This window comes from Heptranchias perlo, unplaced genomic scaffold (assembly GCF_035084215.1).
Source record: "Heptranchias perlo isolate sHepPer1 unplaced genomic scaffold, sHepPer1.hap1 HAP1_SCAFFOLD_231, whole genome shotgun sequence".
NCBI classification, from domain to species: domain Eukaryota; kingdom Metazoa; phylum Chordata; class Chondrichthyes; order Hexanchiformes; family Hexanchidae; genus Heptranchias; species Heptranchias perlo.
This window is the reverse complement of record NW_027139245.1, coordinates 224,961-248,320: the sequence shown is the minus strand read 5'-3', so window position 1 is coordinate 248,320 and position 23,360 is coordinate 224,961. Positions and strand designations below refer to the sequence as shown.

General features: G+C 46.2%; 1 protein-coding gene across 1 annotated transcript in view; it reads left to right on the top strand.

The window, feature by feature from the left end:
* zgc:64106 (uncharacterized protein LOC393348 homolog) overlaps positions 1-23,360 on the top strand; it is a 126,845-nt gene that overhangs the window by 89,039 nt on the left and 14,446 nt on the right. Inside the window, exons 4-5 of the mRNA XM_067978141.1 lie at positions 4,666-4,857; positions 17,807-17,916. Coding sequence (XP_067834242.1) covers positions 4,666-4,857; positions 17,807-17,916 — 302 coding nt within the window. The remainder of the gene's footprint in view (positions 1-4,665; positions 4,858-17,806; positions 17,917-23,360) is intronic.

Here is a 23,360-nt window from a genome sequence, read left to right as displayed (position 1 = left end):
ACCAGTGTTTCCTGACTGTTTCATTAATTAGTTGGTTTCTCTATGGACCATGTGTCAGTGCCTTGTTTAAAAGGATTTCTCACTCGCCTGAACCACATTAACCATTTTCCTGTTGTGCTGTTGTCAAGTAACTGAGCCTGTCTGAGACTCATTCTTCAATGTATCTTCTTCATGTATCTCCGCATACTAGCAGCATCTCATAGGAATGAGCTTAGTGTTCTTGGATATTAACTTTCTACTGGCCAGTCTCTTCTTCCTCATGGTATTTCCGAACATTTCCCATGGCACACATCATATGTCCTGTAGGATTCAGTCCTGTAAAAGCAACTGGTTTGTTTAAAGAGTGGTTGCAATAGCTCACCAGGCCATAGGCCTTTGTAATCATGTTCTTCATCCTGATCTCCGTTTCAGATGATGGCAACATACATTTGTATCTTTTATGTCCACTGTAGCCATTCTTAGGTTTTCAGGTTATCTCATCAAAAAGATCAGGGGTGTCTAGAGTGCTTATCTCCCCCTGAATGGTCCTGATGTCAGGGTAGTGGCCAGGCTATTGAGTGTAGTTTTCTCATTATTCATTATAGGCAAGGACACAAATATCTCCACGAGAAAGCTATCAATTTACTATTCTCAACTACACTTTCCTGACTTCCACTAGATTGTATATTTATGCCAGATTGATTTTTTTATCATGCCCAATTCAATGACTTTAGAGAAATTCCCATATCTCCCCACCTCGAGCACTCTGTCTCGGAAGACAACAAATAGGTTAAAACAAAACAAATCAAAATGTTTTCAAAAGAAGAGAATCAGGTTGATATCACCACGCTGTGACATTTGGTATCCGCTGATGTCTGCAGCTAAAGTCTTAAATCTTTAACACCACTGGATTGTTTCCTGCACCAAATTTCTCCAGCAAAGGTTGCACCGTAACTTTGTAACTACTCTTGGTAATCCTGCACCATCAACACTCACGTGGTCCCAAAAAAAACCAGGGTCACCTGTTTTAAAAGAAACACAGAAAATCCATTGCGGCTCTTCTTGAGAGCCCAAGTGATTAATTTGTCAAATCTTCATTTATTATTTATTTATCCAAAGGAATAATCCCTATACCCAAAACAAATTTAGAAAACAAAACAGGAGAGAGAAATTGCCTAGTCTCTCTCTCTCTGAAGCCCGCAGCCTGTCTGAAATAAACACTGTCTCTCCCACATACAGATGTACGCAGGGCTGCAGACTGGAATTTCTAACTCCAAGTCCTGATCTCTGTGTTTTCAAGATGTAACCACATTAAGCAGATATCATTAGCAGCCGCCTGCTAAGATACGTTATATTCCTCTTTTATTAATTTATTAATGGTTTGGGCATGTGTTTCTAGCACTGTAGCTATCCTTTGCAAATATATGGTCAGCATTTGATCCTCAGACAATTCCTTATCTGTATTTTCATTTATCTTTTAATATATCTTTAATGTGAGACCCTAAATCTCTGACCTTTTGATCTAATGTTGTCAAATCAATGGTGTTAACAACTGAGGCAAAGGCAGTTGCTCTATCACTTATCACAGATCTTTACGTCTCCATATTTGCCTATCTCTTTTTACGATGTCCACCTCCATTCCATGTCGCTCTTTGTTTTAACACTTGAGTTAGGAGGTGTTGATCTAATTGTTGAGTTTTCTTAGCATTCTCAATGCGAGTTATATAATTTGTCAGGGAAGGTCTCCCCTCTTTGGTCAGATCTTGTATTCTACTATTAATTTCAAATAAAATTGAATAGCCCCAGAACTTGTCAAAACTTCCTTATCATACTGTGGGCGGGGTAAAACTGATAGGTGTTTAGTACCCTGTGTCAGTACATAGCTCAAGTGATGGACTTCCAATTGTCTAACCTATGCTTCCTTTTCATATGATTTGTTTTACATTCCTTTCTTATCAATTTTTCACTGTAGCGTGAAAACTTATATCTCAGTCAATTGTAGCCTTTGGCATTTCCGAGTGATTGGGACAATTTTACTAATATAACCTATACCAATTGTTACCTCATGTTCACCTGTGTTCTGGGCAAGCCTCAGACAGTTCTCAACCGACTGGGTCATTTCTATCTCTTTGAACTGCTCTTGGCATGACAGTCTGGCTTCTTGGGATGGAAGGGGTTAATATTAACTTGCTCTTGTGGTAGGAGTAACTTGATCCTTCTCCCTTTTGAGATTAAGTTCCCACCTTCAAAATTTCACTTCACACAGGTTTGACTGATTTTTTTACTTCTCACATTTGTGGATTGCTTTATACTATATTTTTGCACACTATTTTTTCACATACTTTTAGTGGATGTGATTATAATCAACGCTCCGAGCTGTTCCAGCTTTCCGACTTTTCCTATCACGGTGATACCAGATAGTTTTTTTAATCTATCCCGTTAATTTTTAACCTCTTTTTAAACCACAGCCAATCACAAAATAAACATTCAAAATGCCAATTTTTTGAAGATCCCATGTCTGGAATTTAACATGCCCACACTTTATAAGAACCAGAATTTAATAGGTCACTTAACCTCAATAACTCCAATTTTAATTCAGCAGTATCAGAATTAAACACACGACAAGACAGATACATTACACAAAGGAAGAAAACACGTAAGACACAGTAAGAAGGGGGCGTGGCCCACAACACCGACAAAAAAAACACTGATCAAGACAGGCTTTTTAAAGGGACAGTACACTTAAACAACAAAACCTTTCTTTTTCGGGTCTCTGTCTTTTAAACATTTGTCTAGTCACTTAATTCTATCCATATTTTTTTTTACAGTACTGTCTCCATAAAGCAATTACTTCTTTGGCTGTGGTACCTCTGTTATTTTTCCAAATTAATTCCTGAGCCTTTTTGGCGGCATCTAAGTTTTATCAATAGTTCCTGTTTATATCCAATCACCAGGAACTTAAACCCTGACTACCCTCAGTGATATTAACCACTGACCTACCGCTTACAAGTTATTCCCTCAGTGATATTCGACCACTGACCTCTTCCTGCTATTTCTGTGTATTCGCCAGACTGAACTGAATCTTGTAAGGACGCCACACGAGTGTTAGCGATTGGACGATTCGTCGTCAGACTGACGGATTGGAGGAAAACCGACATAGTAAATTAAGACTACTTACATCGGGGCGCCATTTCCTTCCTCCGTGTCTGAGACAATACGCCTCTTACTCCGCGAACTCTCGGTGAACGACCGTTAAGATCCCCGTATGGGCCACCAAATGACGATCCGGATTCTTTCCCCTCAGTCTGGTTCAGTAAAATCTGAAGTCGAGTACATTTTAAAGTTCAACACATCTTTAATAGCAGGGTTCTTAGTCTGCAGCATTGATTTGGACTCCTGATAGAGTCCCTCTATGCTGGCAGAGCAAGAACAAAAAACATACAGAAATCCACACGTTTTTATACAGATGAATAGGGTTGGAACATACTTAACGAGGGTCAACACCAATCATAAGCCGGGCATAGGTTGCCATGCGAGGTTACATTATTTCCGGCCAATCATAAATCGTCCATGTGCTGACCATGCTGCTGTTAGACATCAAAGGGGATACTTCCTCACCTTCCAACTTGGAATGTTCTTCCCTGTTCCTTCTGTTCCTTATCTCCCAACCTGGAATGTCTTTCAACTTTGGCTAAGCTCGTTACCTATATTGATCTGCCATAAACATGGAGACATTCAGACCAGTCCTTGAATCACATCAAAGACTCTACATTGCTAAGACCATGCAAACCTGCTGACTACGCAAACATATGGCCCAGCAGGAGGCCAGGCCACCTGTACCAATCTCAATTACTAACTAATTAACCCTTTCTAACCATTTTGCATTCTGCTTCTTTGCCACGTAGGCATTTTAATATTTTACCGAAAACTGACCACGTAGGGATTCTCAGAGTGAGGAATATGCCGGGCCATGAGGTTACAGATTGTGCTGGAATACAATTCTGCTGCTGCTGATGGCCCACAGTGCCTCATGGATGCCCAGTTTTGAGCTGCTGGATCTGTTCTGAATCTATCCCATTTAGCACGGTGGTAGTGCCACACAACACATTGGATGGTGTCCTCAGTGCGAAGACGGGACTTCGTCTCCACGAGGACTGTGCGGTGGTCACTCCTGCCAATACTGTCATGGACAGATGCATTTGCGACAGGTAGATTGGTGAGGACGAGGTCAAGTCGGTTTTTCCCTCGTGTTGATTCGCTCACCACCTGCCGCAGGCCCAGTCTGGCAGCTATGTCCTTCAGGACTCGGCCAGCTCGGTCAGTAGTGGTGCTACCGAGCCACTCTTGGTGATGGACATTGAAGTCCCCCACCCAGAGTACATTCTGTGTCCTTGCTACCCTCAGGAGAAACTTCTTTACCAGAGAGTGGTTAGAATGTGGAACTCGCTCCCACAAGGAGTAGTTGAGGCGAATATCATAAATACATTTCAGGGGAAGCTGAATAAACACATGAGGGAGAAAGGAATAGAAGGATATGCCGACGAGGTTAGATGAAGTAGGGAGGGAGGAGGCTCGTGTGGAGTGTAAACATTGTCATGGACCTGTTGGGCCGAATGGCCTGTTTCTGTGCTGCACATTCAATTTAATTCTCTGTAACTCAGTGACGGTGTGGTTTACAATTTTTAGATTTGCTGAAATGCTCACAGGGTGCACGGATTGTGAATGTCTCTTCGATGAATCACAGAAGAGGGAAGATCGACTTCAGTCGGATGAGAGGCAAGAATCTTGACAGAACCTGGGCAGATATGTTGTACAATGACTCCAAACTAATGAACGTCCTGTTCACACTGGAGTTGTCCAATCAACTCCGTCACACAGGTAGGAACAGCATCATCGCACAGCACGGGGGCAGGAGATGGGGGTGGGGAGAGACGGGGGGGGGGTGGGGAGATGGGCAGGAGATGGGGGTGGGGAGAGACGGGGGGGGGTGGGGAGATGGGGAGGAGATGAGGCGGTGGGGAGAGACGGGGGGGGTGGGGAGATGGGGAGGAGATGAGGCGGTGGGGAGAGACGGGGGGGGGTGGGGAGATGGGGAGGAGATGAGGCGGTGGGGAGAGACGGGGGGGGTGGGGAGATGGGGAGGAGATGGGGGTGGGGAGAGACGGGGGCGGGTGAGACGGGGCGGAGGGAGACGTGTCAGGTGCTGGGACTTGGGGGAGGTGGGTTGGGGGGTGATGGGACATGGGGGAGAGTCGGGGAGAGGGGGTCGGGAAAGAGATGAGGCAGAGGGTGAAGACGTTGGGGGAGAGACAGTGGGGGGAGAGGTGAGGCTGCGGGGGGGGGGGGTCATAAGAACATAAGAAATAGGAGCAGGAGTAGGCCAATCGGCCCCTCGAGCCTGCTCCACCATTCAATAAGATCATGGCTGATCTGATCCTAACCTCAAATCTAAATTCATGTCCAATTTCCTGCCCGCTCCCCATAACCCCTAATTCCCTTTACTTCGAGGAAACTGTCTATTTCTGTTTTTAATTTATTTAATGATGTAGCTTCCACAGCTTCCTGGGGCAGCAAATTCCACAGACCTACCACCCTCTGAGTGAAGAAGTTTCTCCTCATCTCAGTTTTGAAAGAGTAGCCCCTTATTCTAAGATTATGCCCCTTAGTTCTAGTTTCACCCGTCCTTGGGAACATCCTTACCGCATCCACCCGATCAAGCCCCTTCACAATCGTATATGTTTCAATAAAATCGCCTCTCATTCTTCTGAACTCCAATGAGTAGAGTCCCAATCTACTCAACCTCTCCTCATATGTCCGCCCCCTCATCCCCGGGATTAACCGAGTGAACCTTCTTTGTACTGCCTCGAGAGCAAGTATGTCTTTTCTTAAGTATGGAGACCAAAACTGTATGCAGTATTCCAGGTGCGGTCTCACCAATACCTTATATAACTGCAGCAATACCTCCCTGCTTTTATATTCTATCCCCCTAGCAATAAAAGCCAACATACATTCCGTTGGCCTTCTTGATCACCTGCTGCACCTGCATACTAACTTTTTGATTTTCTTGCACTAGGACCCCCAGATCCCTTTGCACTGCAGTACTTTCCAGTTTCTTGCCATTAAGATAATAACTTGCTCTCTGATTTTTCCTGCCAAAGTGCATAACCTCACATTTTCCAATATTGTATTGCATCTGCCAAATCTCCGCCCACTCACCCAGCCTGTCTATATCCCCTTGTAGGTTTTTTATGACCTCCTCACTCTCTACTTTCCCTCCCATCTTTGTATCATCTGCAAACTTTGATATGTTACACTCGGTCCCCTCCTCCAAATCGTTAATATAGATTGTAAAGAGTTGGGGACCCAGCACCGACCCCTGCGGAACACCACTGGCTACTGGTTGCCAGTCCGAGAATGTACCATTTATCCCAACTCTCTGCTTCCTGTTAGATAACCAATCCTCCACCCATGCCAGAATATTACCCCCAATCCAGTGATTCTTTATCTTGAGCAATAATCTTTTATGTGGCACCTTGTCGAATGCCTTCTGGAAGTCTAAATACACTACGTCCACTGGTTCCCCTTTATCCACTCTGTACGTTATGTCCTCAAAGAACTCAAGCAAATTTGTCAGACATGACTTCCCCTTCATAAAGCCATGCTGACTTTGTCCTATTAAATTATGTTTATCCAAATGTTCCGCTACTGTCTCCTTAATAATAGACTCCAAAATTTTACCCACCACAGATGTTAGGCTAACTGGTCTATAATTTCCAGCTTTCTGCCTAGTACCCTTTTTAAATAAGGGTGTTACATTAGCAGTTTTCCAATCTGCCGGGACCTTTGCCGAGTCCAGAGAATTTTGGAAAATTATTACCAAAGCAGCCACAATCCCCACTGCCACTTCCCTCAAGACCCTCGGATGTAAGCCATCAGGTCCAAGGGATTTATCCGCCTTGAGTCCCATTAATTTACTGAGTACCAATTCCTTAGTGATTTTAATCGTATTTAGCTCCTCCCCCCCAGAGCCCCCTGTTTGTCCAGTGTTGGGATATTCTTAGTGTCCTTTACCGTAAAGACTGAAACAAAATATTTGTTCAGCATTTTTGCCATCTCCATGTTTCCCACCATTAATTTCCCGGTCTCATCCTCTACGTTTGCCTTAGCCACCCTTTTTCTTTTTATATAACTATAGAAACTCTTGCTGTCTGTTTTTATATTTTTTGCTCATTTATTTTCATAATCTATCTTCCCTTTCTTAATCAATCCTTTCGTTACTTTTTGCTGTCTTTTGAAGTCTTCCCATTCTTCTATCCTCCCACTAAGTTTGGCTACCTTATATGTCCTTGTTTTTAGTCGGATACTATCCTTAATTTCTTTACTTAGCCACGGATGGCTGTCATTTCTTTTACACCCTTTTTTCCTCAGTGGAATATATATTTTTTGAAAGTTGTAAAATAACTCCTTAAATGAACAACACTTCTCATGTACCGTCTTACCCTTTAAACTATTTTCCCAGTCCACTTTAATCAATTCCGCTCTCATACCATCATAGTCTCCTTTATTCAAGCTCAGTTCGCTTGTTTGAGAACCAACCTTCTCACCCTCTAATTGGATATGGAATGTAACCATGTTATGGTCACTCATTCCAAGGGGATCCTTAACTAGGACATTATTAATTAATCCTGGCTCATTACACAGGACCAGGTCCAAGGTTGCTTGCCCCCTTGTAGGATCAGTTACATACTGCTCAAGAAATCCATCCCTGATACACTCAATAAACTCTTCCTCAAGGCTACCCTGCCCAATTTGATTTGTCCAGTTAATATGATAGTTAAAATCCCCCATAATTATAGCTGTTCCCTTATTACATGCCCCGACTATTTCCTGATTAATACTTCTTCCAGCAGAGTTGCAACTATTAGGAGGCCTATATACTACGCCCACTGGTGTTTTTTTCCCCTTATTATTCCTTATCTCTACCCAAACTGTTTCATTATCCTGATCCTTTGTCCCAATATCATTTCTCTGTCCCAGTTGGCACTGTTGACTCTGACATTCAATACTGTACATTTGAAAGGGCCGCAATCATTTGCATTTTGCACTGTTGTAACTGGCCTCACAAGGCCTGGGTGCGGTGGTGTAGTGGTTATGTTACTGGCCTGGATTAATAATCCAGAGATTGTGAGTTCAAATCCCAACATGGCATTTTGAGAATTTGAATTCGGTTAATGAAAATCTGGCAATAAAAAGCTGGTCTCAGTAAAATTGACCATGAAACTATCGGATTATCATAAAAACCCAACTGGTTCATTCGTGTCTTTTAGGGAAGGAAACCTACCGCCCTTACCCGGTCTGGGCCGATATGTGACTGAAAACAGTTTCGCCTTATTTACTCTCTTGATATTACCTCTCCTCATTTTTCCTACCAAAATGCATCACTTCACACTTCTCTGCGCTAAATTTCATCTGCCATGTGTCTGCCCATTTCACCAGTCTGACTGTGTCCTCCTGAAATCTGTTACTCAGAGGGTTGTGAATCTTTGGAATTCTCTACCCCAGAGGGCTGTGGATGCTGAGTCGTTGAGTGTATTCGAGAATGAGATCGATAGATTTTTGGACTCTAAGGGAATCAAGGGATATGGGGGATTGGGCGGGAAAGTGGAGTTGAGGTTGAAGATCAGCCATGATCTGATTGGATGGCGGAGCAGGCTCGAGGGGCCAGAGGGCCTACTCCTGCTCCTATTCCTTATATTCCTTATTTCTTATATTACTATCCTCCACATTGTTGATGACATTTCCAAGTTTCATGTCATCTGCAAACTTTGAAATTTTACCCTCTATACCCAAGTCCAGGTCATTAATATATATCAAAAAGAGCAGTGGTCCTAATACTGACCCCTGGGGAACACCACTGTAAACTTCCCTCCAGTCTGAAAAACAACCCTTCACCACTACTCTCTGCAATATAAACAAAATAGTACAATATTAAAGGGGGTGCAGGAACAGAGAGACCTGGGGGCACACATACACAAATCTTTGAAGGTGGCAGGACAAGTTGAGAAGGCAGTTAAAGCAACCTGGGCTTTATTAACAGAGGCATCGAGTACAAAAGCAAGGAAGTTATGCTAACCCTTTATAAATCACTGGTTAGGCCTCAGTTGGAGTATTGTGTTCAATTCTGGGCACCACACTTTAGGAAGGATGTCAAGGCCTTAGAGAGGGTGCAGAAAAAAGGACCGGGGGGGGGGGGGGTGGAAATTTTGGTTAAGGAAACAATTACAGCTGTGAGGAGGGATGATATTTTAGAAGGATCATCAAATGAGGCCGTATGGGTTGAGCTAAAGAACAAAAAAGGGGCCGTCACACTACTGGGAGTGGACTATAGACCCCCGAGCAGTCAGAGGGAGATAGAAGAGCAAATATGTGGGCAAATTTCAGAGAAGTGCAAAAACAATAGGGCAGTAATAGTAGGGATTTCAACGACCCTAATATTAACTGGGATAGAATCAGTGTGAATGGTATAGAGGGTGCAGAATTCTTAAATTGCATTCAGGAGAACTTTTTTAGCCAGTACGTAGCAAGCTCAACAAGAGAGGGGGCAGTTCTGGACTTACTTTTAGGGAATGAAGCTGGGCAGGTGGAAGAAATACCAGTGGGAGAGCATTTTGGTGGTGGTGATCATAATTCAGTTAGTTTTAGCATAGTTATGGAAAAGAACAAAGATAGAACAGGAGTTAAAGTTCTCAATTGGGGAAAGGCCAATTTTACTTAGCTGAGAAGTGCTTTAGTAAAAGTAAACTGGAAACAGTTACTTGAAGGTAAATCAGTGTCAGAGCAGTGGGAGACATTCAAGGGGAGATTCAAGGGGTTCAGACTAAACATGTTCCCACAAAGAAAAAGGGTGGGACTGCCAAATCTAGAGCCCCCTGGATATCAAGGAGCATACAGGGTAAGATAAGGCAAAAAAGGAAAGCCTATGATAGACACCGGGAACTCAATACTGCAGAAAGCCTAGAGGAGTATAGAAAGTGCAGAGGTGCAGTTCAAAAGGAAATTAGGAAAGCAGATAGAGGGCATGAAAAAATATTAGCAGATAAAATCAAAGAAAACCCAAAGATGTTTTATTAATACATTAAGAGCAAGAGGATAACTAACGAAAGAGTAGGGCCTATTAGAGATCAAAAAGGTAAACTATGTGCGGAGGCAGAAGATGTGGGTATGGTTCTAAATGAATACTTTGCATCTGTCTTCACAAAGGAGAGGGATGATACAGGGATTGAAGTTAAGGAGGAGGAGTGTGAAATATTGGATGGGATAAACATAGTGAGAGGGGAAGTATTAAGGGGATCAGCATCTTCGAAAGTGGATAAATCACCAGGGCCGGATGAAATGTATCCCAGGCTATTAAAAGAAGCCAGGGAGGAAATAGCGGAGTCTTTAACAATCATTTTTCAAACTTCACTGGATACAGGCGTGGTGCTGGAGGATTGGAGGACTGCTAACATTGTACCGTTGTTTAAAAAGGGAGCGAAGGATAGGCCGAGTAATTACAGGCCAGTCAGTCTAACCTCGGTGGTGGGCAAATTATTGGAATCAATTCTGAGGGACAGGATAAACTGTCACTTAGAAAGGCACGGATTAATCAAGGACAGTCAGCACGGATTTGTTAAGGGGACGTCGTGTCTGACTAACTTGATTGAATTTTTCGAGGAGGTGACAAGGAGGGTCGATGAGGGTAGCGCAATTGATGTAGTCTACATGGATTTCAGCAAGGCTTTTGACAAGGTCCCACATGGCAGATTGGTCAAAAAAGTAAAGGCCCATGGGATCCAAGGGAATGTGGCAAATTGGATCCAAAATTGGCTCAGTGGCAGGAAGCAAAGGGTAATGGTCGACGGGTATTTTTGTGACTGGAAGGCTGTTTCCAGTGGGGTTCCGCAGGGCTCGGTACTGGGTCCTTTGCTTTTTGTGATATACATTAACGATTTAGACTTAAACATAGGGGGCATGATTAAGGAATTTGCAGGTGACACAAAGATAGGCCGTGTGGTTGATAGTGAGGAGGAAAGCTTTAGACTGCAGGGAGGTATCAATGGACTGGTCAGATGGGCAGAAAAGTGACAAGTGGAGTTCAATCCGGAGAAGTGTGAGGTAATGCATTTGGGGAGAGCAAACAAGGCAAGGGGCAAACAAGGCAAGGGAATACACAATAAATGGGAGGATACTGAGAGGTGTAGAGGATCAGAGGTACCTTGGAGTGCATGTCCACAGATCCCTGAAGGTAGTAGGACAGGTAGATAAGGTGGTTAAGAAGGCATACGGGATACTTTCCTTTATTAGCCGAGGCACAGAATATAAGAGCAGGGAGGTTATGCTGGAACTGTTTTAAACACTAGTTAGGTCACAGCTCGAGTACTGTGCACAGTTCTGGTCACCACATTACACTAGAGAGGGTGCAGAGGAGATTTACGAGGATGTTGCCAGGACTGGAGAATTTTAGCTATGATGACAGATTGGACAGGTTGGGGTTGTTTTCCTTGGAACAGAGGAGGCTGAGGGGTGATTTGATTGAGGTGTACAAAATTATGAGGGGCCTGGATAGAGTGGATAGGAAGGACCTATTTCCCTTAGCGGAGGGGTCAATAACCAGGGGGTATAGATTTAAAGTGATTGGTAGAAGGATTAGAGGGAAGCTGAGGAAAAGTTTTTTCACCCAGAGGGTGGTGGGGGTCTGGAACTCACTGCCTGAGAGGGTGGGAGAGGCAGAAACCCTCAACTCATTTAAAAAATACCTGGATGTGCACCTGAAGAGCCGTGACCTGCAGGGCTACGGACCAAGTGCGGGAAAGTGGGATTAGGCTGGGTGGCTCGTTTCTCAGCCAGAGTGGACACAATGGGCCGAATGGCCTCCTTCTGTGCCGTAAATTTTCTATGATTCTATGAGAAGAGTTGGAGCAGAATGGTGCCAGGGATGAGGGACTTCAGTTATGTGGAGAGACTGGAGAAACTGGGGTTGTTTACTTTTTTAAATTCGTTCATGGGATGTTGGTGTCACTGGCGAGGCCGGCATTTATTGCCCATCCCTAATTGCCCCTCGAGAAGGTGGTGGTGAGCCGCCTTCTTGAACCGCTGCAGTCCGTGTGGTGACGGTTCTCCCACAATGCTGTTAGGAAGGGAGTTCCAGGATTTTGACCCAGTGACGATGAAGGAACGGCGATATATTTCCAAGTCAGGATGGTGTGTGACTTGGAGGGGAACGTGCAGGTGGTGTTGTTCCCATGTGCCTGCTGCTCTTGTCCTTCTAGGTGGTAGAGGTCACGGGTTTGGGAGGTGCTGTCGAAGAAGCCTTGGTGAGTTGCTGCAGTGCATCCTGTGGATGGTACACACTGCAGCCACAGTGCGCCGGTGGTGAAGGGAGTGAATGTTTAGGGTGGTGGATGGGGTACCAATCAAGCGGGCTGCTTTGTTTTAGATGGTATCGAGCTTCTTGAGTGTTGTTGGAGCTGCACTCATCCAGGCAAGTGGAGAGTATTCCATCACACTCCTGACTTGTGCCTAGTAGATGGTGGAAAGGCTTTGGGGAGTCAGGAGGTGAGTCACTCGCCGCACAATACCCAGCCTCTGACCTGCTCTCGTAGCCACAGTATTTATGTGGCTGGTCCAGTTAAGTTTCTGGTCAATGGTGACCCCCAGGATGTTGATGGTGGGGGATTCGGTGATGGTAATGCCGTTGAATGTCAAGGGGAGGTGGTTAGACTCTCTCTTGTTGGAGATGGTCATTGCCTGGCACTTATCTGGCGCGAATGTTACTTAGAAACATAGAAAGGTTACAGCGCCGGAGGAGGCCATTCGGCCCATTGATTCCGTGCCGGCTCTATGCAAGAGCAATCCAGCTAGTCCCTCTCCCTCGCCCTATCCCCGTAGCCCTGCAAATGTTTTCTTTTCAAATACTTATCCAGTTCCCTTTTGAAGGCCATGATTGAATCTGCCTCCACCACCCCCTCGGGCAGTGCATTCCAGATCACAACCACTCACTGTGTAAAAAGGTTTTTCCTCATGTCACCTTTGGTTCTTTTGCCAATCACCTTAAATCTATGTCCTCTGGTCCTTGACCCTTCTGCCAATGGGAATAGTTTCTCTCTATCTACTCTGTCCAGACCCTTCATGATTTTGAATACCTCGATCAAATCTCCTCACAACCGTCTCTGTTCCAAGGAGAACAACCCCAGCTTCTCCAGTCTATCCACGTAACTAAAGTCCCTCATCCCTGGAATCATTCTAGTAAATCTCTTCTGCACCCTCTCTAAGGCCTTCACATCTTTCCTAAAGTGCGGTGCCCAGAACTGGACACAATACTCCAGTTGTGGCCAAACCAGTGTTTTATAAAGGTTCATCATGACTTCCATACTTTTGTACTCTATGCCTCTATTTATAAAGCCCATGATCCCGTATGCTTTTTTAACTGCTTTCTCAACCTGCCCTGTCACCTTCAACGATTTGTGCACATATACCCCCAGATCTCTCTGTTCCTGTACCCCTTTTAGAATTGTGCCCTCTAGTTTATATTGCCTCTCCTCATTCTTCCAACCGAAATGTATCACTTCGCATTTTTCTGTGTTAAATTTCATCTCCCACATGTCCGCCCATTCCACCAGCCTGTCTATATCCTCTTGAAGTCTATCACTATCCTCCTCACTGTTCACTACCTTCCAAGTTTGGTGTCACCTGCAAATTTTGAAATTGTGCCCTGTACACCCAAGTCCAAGTCATTAATATATATCAAGAAAAGCAGTGGTCCCAGCACCGACCCCTGGGGAACACCACTGTACACCTCCCTCCAGTCCGAAAAACAACCGTTCACCACTACTCTCTGTTTCCTGTCCCTTAGCCAATCCCCAATGAGGAAGGTGGCATTGCTGGACTTGGTTCTAGGGAATGAGGTGGGCCAAGTGGAGCAAGTGTCAGTGGGGGAGCATTTAGGGAACAGCGATCATAGTATCATAAGGTTTAGAATAGCAATGGAAAAGGACACGGACCACTCTAAAGTAAAAATACTCAATTGGAGGAGGGCCAATTTCAGTGAGAACTTGGAATCAAAGACTGGCAGACAAAACTGTAATTGAACACTGGACGGCCTTTAAAGAGGAGATGGTTTGGGTACAGTCTGGGTACATTCCCACGAGGGGGAAGTTAGGACAGGTCCTCTGCCTCCATGTGTAGATCTCCTTTATGGTCCTCTTACTTCCATGCTGCCACTGCCCCCTCTATTCCATGGACCGCAATCTTGATGATAAGCCTATTATGCGGCACTTTATCAAACGCCTTTTGAAAGTCCATATACATCACATCAACTGCATTGCCCTCATCTACCCTCTCTGTTACCTCATCAAAAAACTCTATCAAGTTAGTGAAACATGATTTGCCTTTAACAAATCCGTGCTGGCTTTCCCTAATCAATCAACACTTATCCAAGTGACTGTTAATTCTGTCCCGAATTATCATTTCTAAAAGTTTCCCCACCACTGAGGTTAAACTGACTGGCCTGTAGTTTCTGGGTTTATCCTTACACCCTTTTTTGAACAAGGGTGTAATATTTGCAATTCTCCAGTCCTCTGGCATCACCCCTGTATCTACGGATGTTTGGAAGATTATGGCCAGTACCTCCGCAATTTCCACCCTTACATCCCTCAGCAACCTAGGATGCATCCCATCTGGACCGGGTGATTTATCTACTTTCAGTACAGCTAGCCTTTCTAGTACCTCTTCTTTATCAATTATTAGCCCATCCAGTATCTCAACTATATCTCCCTTTACTGAGACTCTGGCAGCTTCTTCTTCCTTGGTGAAGACAGGTTTAAAGTAATCATTTAGTAACTCGGCCATGCCCTCTGTCTCCATGTGTAGATCTCCTTTTTGGTCCCTAATCAGCCCCACCCCTCCTCTTATTACCCATTTACTGTTTACATGCCTGTAGAAGACTTTTGGATTCCCTTTTTTGTTGGCCACCAGTCTATTCTCAGACTCTCTCTTTGCCCCTCTTATTTCCTTTTTCACTTCCCCTCTGAACTTTCTATATTCTGCCTGGTTCTCACTTGTATTATCAACCTGACATCTGTCGTATGCCTCTTTTTTCTGCTTCATCTTACTCTCTATCTCTTTCCTCATCCAATGAGCTCTGGCTTTGTTTGTCCTAACTTCCCCCTCGTGGGAATGTACCCAGACTGTACCCAAACCATCTCCTCTTTAAAGGCCATCCAGTGTTCAATTACAGTTTTGTCTGCCAGCCTTTGATTCCAAGTTCTCACTGAAATTGGCCCTCCTCCAATTGAGTATTTTTACTTTAGAGTGGTCCGTGTCCTTTTCCATTGCTATTCTAAACCTTATGATACCATGATCGCTGTTCCCTAAATGCTTCCCCACTGACACTTGCTCCACTTGGCCTGCCTCATTCCCCAGATCCAAGTCCAGCAATGCCTCCTTCCTCATTGGGGATTTGGGGATCGGGCAGGAAAGTGGAGTTGAGGTCGAAGATCAGCCATGATCTTATTGAATGGAGGAGCAGGCTCGAGGGGCTATATGGCCTACTCCTGCTCCTATTTCTTGTGTTCTTATTTTCTTATTATTTTTGGATTGATACAGGGCTATAGGCAGAGAATGAATCAATGGGATTAGTTTTGGGTTGATACAGGGCTATGGGGAAAGAGTGGGGCAGTGGGATTATTATGGGATTGATACAGGGCTACGGGGAGAGAGTGGGGCAGTGGGATTAGTTTGGGGATTGATACAGGGTTATGGCGAGAGAGTGGGGCAGTGGGATTAGTTTGGGATTGATACAGGGCTATGGGGAGAGAGTGGAGCAGTGGGATTAGTTTGGGGATTGATACAGGGCTATGGGGAGAGAGTGGAGCAGTGGGATTAGTTTGGGATTGATACAGGGCTATGGGGAGAAACTGTTCCAGTACAGCTACAACACTGGCACTTACCCGACAATGTGGAAAATTGCCCAGGTATGTCCTGTCCACAAAAAGCAGGACAAATCCAATCCGGCCAATTACCGCCCCATCAGTCTACTCTCAATCATCAGCAAACTGATGGAAGGTGTCGTTGACAGTGCTATCAAGCAGCACTTACTCACCAATAACCTGCTCACCGATGCTCAGTTTGGGTTCCGCCAGGACCACTCGGCTCCAGACCTCATTACAGCCTTGGTTCAAACATGGACAAAAGAGCTGAATTCCAGAGGTGAGGTGAGAGTGACTGCCCTTGACATCAAGGCAGTATTTGACCGAGTGTGGCACCAAGGAGCCCTAGTAAAATTGAAGTCAATGAGAATCAGGGGAAAACTCTCCATTGGCTGGAATCATACCTAGCACAAAGGAAGATGGTAGTGGCTGTTGGAGGCCAATCATCTCAGCCCCTGGACGTTGGTGCAGGAGTTCCTCAGGGCAGTGTCCTAGGCCCAACTATCTTCAGCTGCTTCATCAATGTCCTTCCCTCCATCATACGGTCAGAAATGTGGATGTTCGCTGATGATTGCGCGGTGTTCAGTTCCATTTGTAACCCCTCAGATAATGAAGCAGTCCGTGCCCGCATGCAGCAAGACCTGGACAACATCTGTGGGGAGAGAGTAGGGCAGTGGGATTAGTTTGGGATTGATACAGGGCTATGGGGAGAGAGTGGGGCAGTGGGATTAGTTTGGAATTGATACAGGGCTATGGGGAGAGAGCGGGGCAGTGGGATTAGTTTTGGATTGATACAGGGCTATGGGGGGAGAGCGGGGCAGTGGGATTAGTTTGGGATTGATACAGGGCTAAGGGAACATAGGAACATAGGAACAGGAGTAGGCCATTCAGCCCCTCGTGCCTGCTCCGCCATTTGATAAGATCATGGCTGATCTGTGATCTAACTCCATATACCTGCCTTTGGCCCATATCCCTTAATACCTTTGGTTGCCAAAAAGCTATCTATCTCACATTTAAATTTAGCAATTGAGCTAGTATCAATTGCCGTTTGCGGAAGAGAGTTCCAAACTTCTACCACCCTTTGTGTGTAGAAATGTTTTCTAATCTCGCTCCTGAAAGGTCTGGCTCTAATTTTTAGACTGTGCCCCCTACTCCTAGAATCCCCAACCAGCGGAAATAGTTTCTCTCTATCCACCCTATCCGTTCCCCTTAATATCTTATAAACTTCAATCAGATGGGGAGAGAGTGGAGCAGTGGGATTAGTTTTGGATTGATACAAGGCTATGGGGAGAGAGTGGGGCAGTGGGATTAGTTTTGGATTGATACAGGGCTATGGGGAGAGAGTGGGGCAGTGGGATTAGTTTTGGATTGATACAAGGCTATGGGGAGAAAATGGGGCAGTGGGATTAGTTTTGGATTGATACAGGGCTATGGGGAGAGAGTGGGGCAGTGGGATTAGTTTGGGGATTGATACAGGGCTATGGGGAAAGAGTCGGGCAGTGGGATTAGTTTTGGATTGATACAGGGCTATGGGGAGAGAGTGGGGCAGTGGGATTAGTTTGGGATTGATACAGGGCTATGGGGAGAGAGTGGGGCAGTGGGATTAGTTTGGGATTGATACAGGGCTATGGGGAGAGAGTGGGACAGTGGGATTAGTTTTGGTTTGCTGTAGGAAATACCCAGCTCAGACATAATGATGGGCCGAGTGACCTATTTTTGTGCTATATACCTCTGTAATTTGATGGTTCAGTGAGATGTCAGTGACTTCATGAGAGGAGGGAATGTTTTTAAATAAGGTGTTGGGTTTGGAAAGTAAACAGCCTGTTGGAATCTGAGCTAATGCATCATCTGGCCTCCTGCAGGTGTGACTGTGAATGCTGTTCACCCGGGAGTGGTGCTGACGGAGGTGCTGAGGAACTACAGTCTCTTCCTGCGTGTCATGTTCAACCTTATCGGTTTCTTCTTCTTCAAGGTCAGGCACCACGAGGGGCAGCAGTTCCACACTTACGTGCACTGGCCCTCTGTGTCACAGGCAGCTCTGAGTGCCAGTGATTCTCTGGCACTGATAATGAAAGAAAGAAACGTGAATTTCTATAGCACCTGTCACGGCCTCAGGACATCCCAAAACGCTTTGCAGTCAATGAAGTACTTTTGAAGTGTAGTCACTGTTGTAATGTAGGAAATTTGCACACAGTAAGCTCCCAAAAACAGCAATGTGATAATCACCAGATCATCTGTTTTTTAGTGATGTTGGTTGAGGGATAAATATTGGCCAGGACACCATGGAGAACTCCCCTGCTCTTCTTCGAATGGTGCAATGGGCTCTTTTACATCCACCTGAGAGGGCAGACAGAGCCTTGGATTAACATCTCATCCGAAAGACGGCACCTCTGACAGTGCAGCACTCCCTCAGTATTGCACTGCAGTGCCAGCCTAGATTATGTGCTCAAGTCCCTGGTGTGGGCCTGTAAAGCACTTTGGGACGTCCTGAGGTTGTGAATGGCTCTATATAAAGAGAAGTTCTCTCCTTCCTAATCCCAGGACCCTGCCCTGTTGCCTTTCCACCTTTCCTCACCCACCGATCTAACCTATTCTTAAATGTTGACATGGTCTCTGCTTCAGTCACTAACTCCAGTAGTACATTCCACACCCTCGCAACCCTCTGTGCAAAAAGAAGTTACGGCTGCTCTTGTATCTGTTGTTCTAGACCCATCAACGACTGAGACAGCCTGCTTGTATCTACTCTCTCCCATCACAGACGAACAAAGAAATAGAACAGCAGTGGGAAACATTTAAAACAGGGATCAATAGAGTCCAGGAGAAATATCTCCCACTAAAAAAACAGTAATGACACACCAGGGATGAATAAAGAAAAAGGGGCAAAATTAAATCTAAAGAAAAATAGTCTAAGTACAGAGACAATAAAGGAGAGGATGACAAAAGGGAATAGGAAAAGGTTAGAAAAGAAGTCGAAAAAACAATGAGAAAGACAAAAAGAAACTACAAAATTAAATTATGAAGGAATATAAAAATAAATAATAAAATCTTCTACAGACACATAAATAACAAAAGAAAAATCAGGCTAGGGATAGGGCCACTAAAGGACACACACAATAAACTCACAGGTAGTGACAGCGAAATATTACATCGTTACTTTGCCTCAGTATTTATCGGGGAGACTAACATGGTGGGCAGGACATCAGAAGAAGAGATCAAAAAAGATATAAAGACATTTAAGATCGAAAGTGGGGGAGATAATCAAACTTAGAGAGGATAAAACCCCATGTCCGGATGGATTGCATTCACACATATTAAATGAGGTTAGGGAAGACATAGCAGAGGCACTATTACATATATACATATATATATATATATATATATAAAATTAATTAGAAAAGGGAATAGTGCCAGAGGACTGGTGGGCAGCTAATGTGATTCCTATATTTAAAAGGGAGATAGAACCAGTCCAGGGAACTATAGACCAATTAGCTTAACGTCGGTGGTGGGAAAGATAATGGAATCTTTACTCAAAGATGTAATAGAAAAACATCTTGAAACCGAAAATATAATAAAGAATGGTCAGCATGGATTTTAGAAGGGAAGGTCATGTTTGACGAACCTTATTCAGTTCTTTGAAGATGTAACAGAGAGTAGATAATGCAGTAGATGTAATATATTTGGATTTTCAAAAAGCCTTTGATAAGGTACCACATAGTGGACACATGACTAAGGTCAGAGCATGTGGACTCAGGGGACAAGTAGCAGAATGGATAGCAAGCTGGCAACAAAACAGAAAACAGAGAGTAGGGGTTAAAGATAGTTACTCAGACTGGCAAAAGATGGGAAGTGGCGTTCCACAGGGATCGGTGCTGGGACCACTGTTGTTCACCATTTACATAAATGATTGGGACTCTGGAATCGGAAGTACAATTTCAAAATTTGCGGATGACACCAAATTGGTGTGTATAGTTAATACCGAGGAGGACTGCGACAAAATACAGGAAGACATCAACAAACTTGCAGAATGGGTGTGTAATTGGCAAATGAATTTTAATATATATAAGTGTGAGGAGGTGCATTTTGGTAGGAAGAATAAGGAGGCCACATACTGATTGGATATTAAGAGTCTAAATGGGGTGGAGGAGCAGAGGGATCTGGGGGTAAAGAAACACAAATCATTAAAAGTAGCGACGCATGTTAATGAGGGCATAAAAAAAGCAAACCAAACACGGGTTCATTTCTAGAGGGACAGAATTGAAAAGCAGGGAAGTTATGTTAAACTTGTATAGAACTTTGGTTAGACCACACTTGCAGTATTGTGAACAGTTCTGGTCTCCGTATAATAAAAAGGATATAGAGGCACTGGAGAAGGTGCAAAAAAGATTTACTAGGATGATACCAGAACTGAGAGGTTACACCTATCAGGAAAGATTGAGTAGGCTGGGGCTCTTTTCTCTAGAAAAGAGAAGACTGAGGGGTGACCTGATAGAGGTCTTTAAGATAATGAAAGGGTTTGATAGGGTAGATGTGGAGAAGATATTTCCACTTCCATTTCTGGGGCCTCCACTATTTCTTTCCCATCTCCCTCAAATGTATCCCATCAGGTCCTTGAAACTTTGTCTTCCTTTAACTTAAGTAATTCTCTAAAAGTTATTTTTTATTTATTATACTATCTCTCGTCTCATTTTTAACCAATTCAGGGTCAATCTCCTCCCCAACATCCTTCTCCATTGTGAACACCGAAGCCATGTTAAGTATTGCGACCAATTTCCTCTTATTCTCCACTGACCCACTGTCCACTCCTCTCAGGGATTCCCCACTGACCCACTGTCCACTCCTCCCAGGGATTCCCCACTGACCCACTGTCCACTCCTCCCAGGGACTCTCCACTGACCCACTGTCCACTCCTCTCAGGGATTCCCCACTGACCCACTGTCCACTCCTCCCAGGGATTCCCCACTGACCCACTGTCCACTCCTCTCAGGGATTCCCCACTGACCCACTGTCCACTCCTCTCAGGGATTCCCCACTGACCCACTGTCCACTCCTCTCAGGGATTCCCCACTGACCCACTGTCCACTCCTCTCAGGGATTCCCCACTGACCCACTGTCCACTCCTCTCAGGGATTCCCCACTGACCCACTGTCCACTCCTCCCAGGGATTCCCCACTGACCCACTGTCCACTCCTCTCAGGGATTCTCCACTGACCCACTGTCCACTCCTCTCAGGGATTCCCCACTGACCCACTGTCCACTCCTCTCAGGGATTCCCCACTGACCCACTGTCCACTCCTCTCAGGGATTCCCCACTGACCCACTGGCCACTCCTCCCAGGGATTCCCCACTGACCTACTGTCCACTCCTCCCAGGGATTCCCCACTGACCCACTGTCCACTCCTCCCAGGGATTCCCCACTGACCCACTGTCCACTCCTCCCAGGGATTCCCCACTGACCCACTGTCCACTCCTCCCAGGGATTCCCCACTGACCCACTGTCCACTCCTCTCAGGGATTCCCCACTGACCCACTGTCCACTCCTCCCAGGGATTCCCCACTGACCCACTGTCCACTCCTCCCAGGGATTCCCCACTGACCCACTGTCCACTCCTCCCAGGGATTCCCCACTGACCCACTGTCCACTCCTCTCAGGGATTCCCCACTGACCCACTGTCCACTCCTCTCAGGGATTCCCCACTGACCCACTGTCCACTCCTCTCAGGGATTCCCCACTGACCCACTGTCCACTCCTCTCAGGGATTCCCCACTGACCCACTGTCCACTCCTCCCAGGGATTCCCCACTGACCCACTGTCCACTCCTCCCAGGGATTCCCCACTGACCCACTGTCCACTCCTCCCAGGGATTCCCCACTGACCCACTGTCCACTCCTCCCAGGGATTCCCCACTGACCCACTGTCCACTCCTCTCAGGGATTCCCCACTGACCCACTGTCCACTCCTCCCAGGGATTCCCCACTGACCCACTGTCCACTCCTCCCCGGGATTCCCCACTGACCCACTGTCCACTCCTCCCAGGGATTCCCCACTGACCCACTGTCCACTCCTCTCAGGGATTCTCCACTGACCCACTGTCCACTCCTCCCAGGGATTCCCCACTGACCCACTGTCCACTCCTCCCAGGGATTCCCCACTGACCCACTGTCCACTCCTCCCAGGGATTCTCCACTGACCCACTGTCCACTCCTCTCAGGGACTCTCCACTGACCCACTGTCCACTCCTCTCAGGGATTCCCCACTGACCCACTGTCCACTCCTCCCAGGGATTCCCCACTGACCCACTGTCCACTCCTCTCAGGGACTCTCCACTGACCCACTGACCACTCCTCTCAGGGATTCCCCACTGACCCACTGTCCACTCCTCCCAGGGATTCCCCACTGACCCACTGTCCACTCCTCTCAGGGACTCTCCACTGACCCACTGTCCACTCCTCTGAGGGATTCCCCACTGACCCACTGTCCACTCCTCCCAGGGAATCTCCACTGACCCACTGTCCACTCCTCCCAGGGATTCTCCACTGACCCACTGTCCACTCCTCCCAGGGAATCTCCACTGACCCACTGTCCACTCCTCCCAGGGATTCTCCACTGACCCACTGTCCACTCCTCTCAGGGACTCTCCACTGACCCACTGTCCACTCCTCTCAGGGATTCCCCACTGACCCACTGTCCACTCCTCCCAGGGATTCCCCACTGACCCACTGTCCACTCCTCTCAGGGACTCTCCACTGACCCACTGACCACTCCTCTCAGGGATTCCCCACTGACCCACTGTCCACTCCTCCCAGGGATTCCCCACTGACCCACTGTCCACTCCTCTCAAGGACTCTCCACTGACCCACTGTCCACTCCTCTCAGGGATTCCCCACTGACCCACTGTCCACTCCTCCCAGGGAATCTCCACTGACCCACTGTCCACTCCTCCCAGGGATTCTCCACTGACCCACTGTCCACTCCTCCCAGGGAATCTCCACTGACCCACTGTCCACTCCTCCCAGGGATTCCCCACTGACCCACTGTCCACTCCTCCCAGGGATTCCCCACTGACCCACTGTCCACTCCTCCCAGGGATTCCCCACTGACCCACTGTCCACTCCTCCCAGGGATTCCCCACTGACCCACTGTCCACTCCTCCCAGGGATTCCCCACTGACCCACTGTCCACTCCTCCCAGGGATTCTCCACTGACCCACTGTCCACTCCTCTCAGGGATTCTCCACTGACCCACTGTCCACTCCTCCCAGGGATTCTCCACTGACCCACTGTCCACTCCTCCCAGGGATTCTCCACTGACCCACTGTCCACTCCTCCCAGGGATTCTCCACTGACCCACTGTCCACTCCTCCCAGGGATTCCCCACTGACCCACTGTCCACTCCTCTCAGGGACTCTCCACTGACCC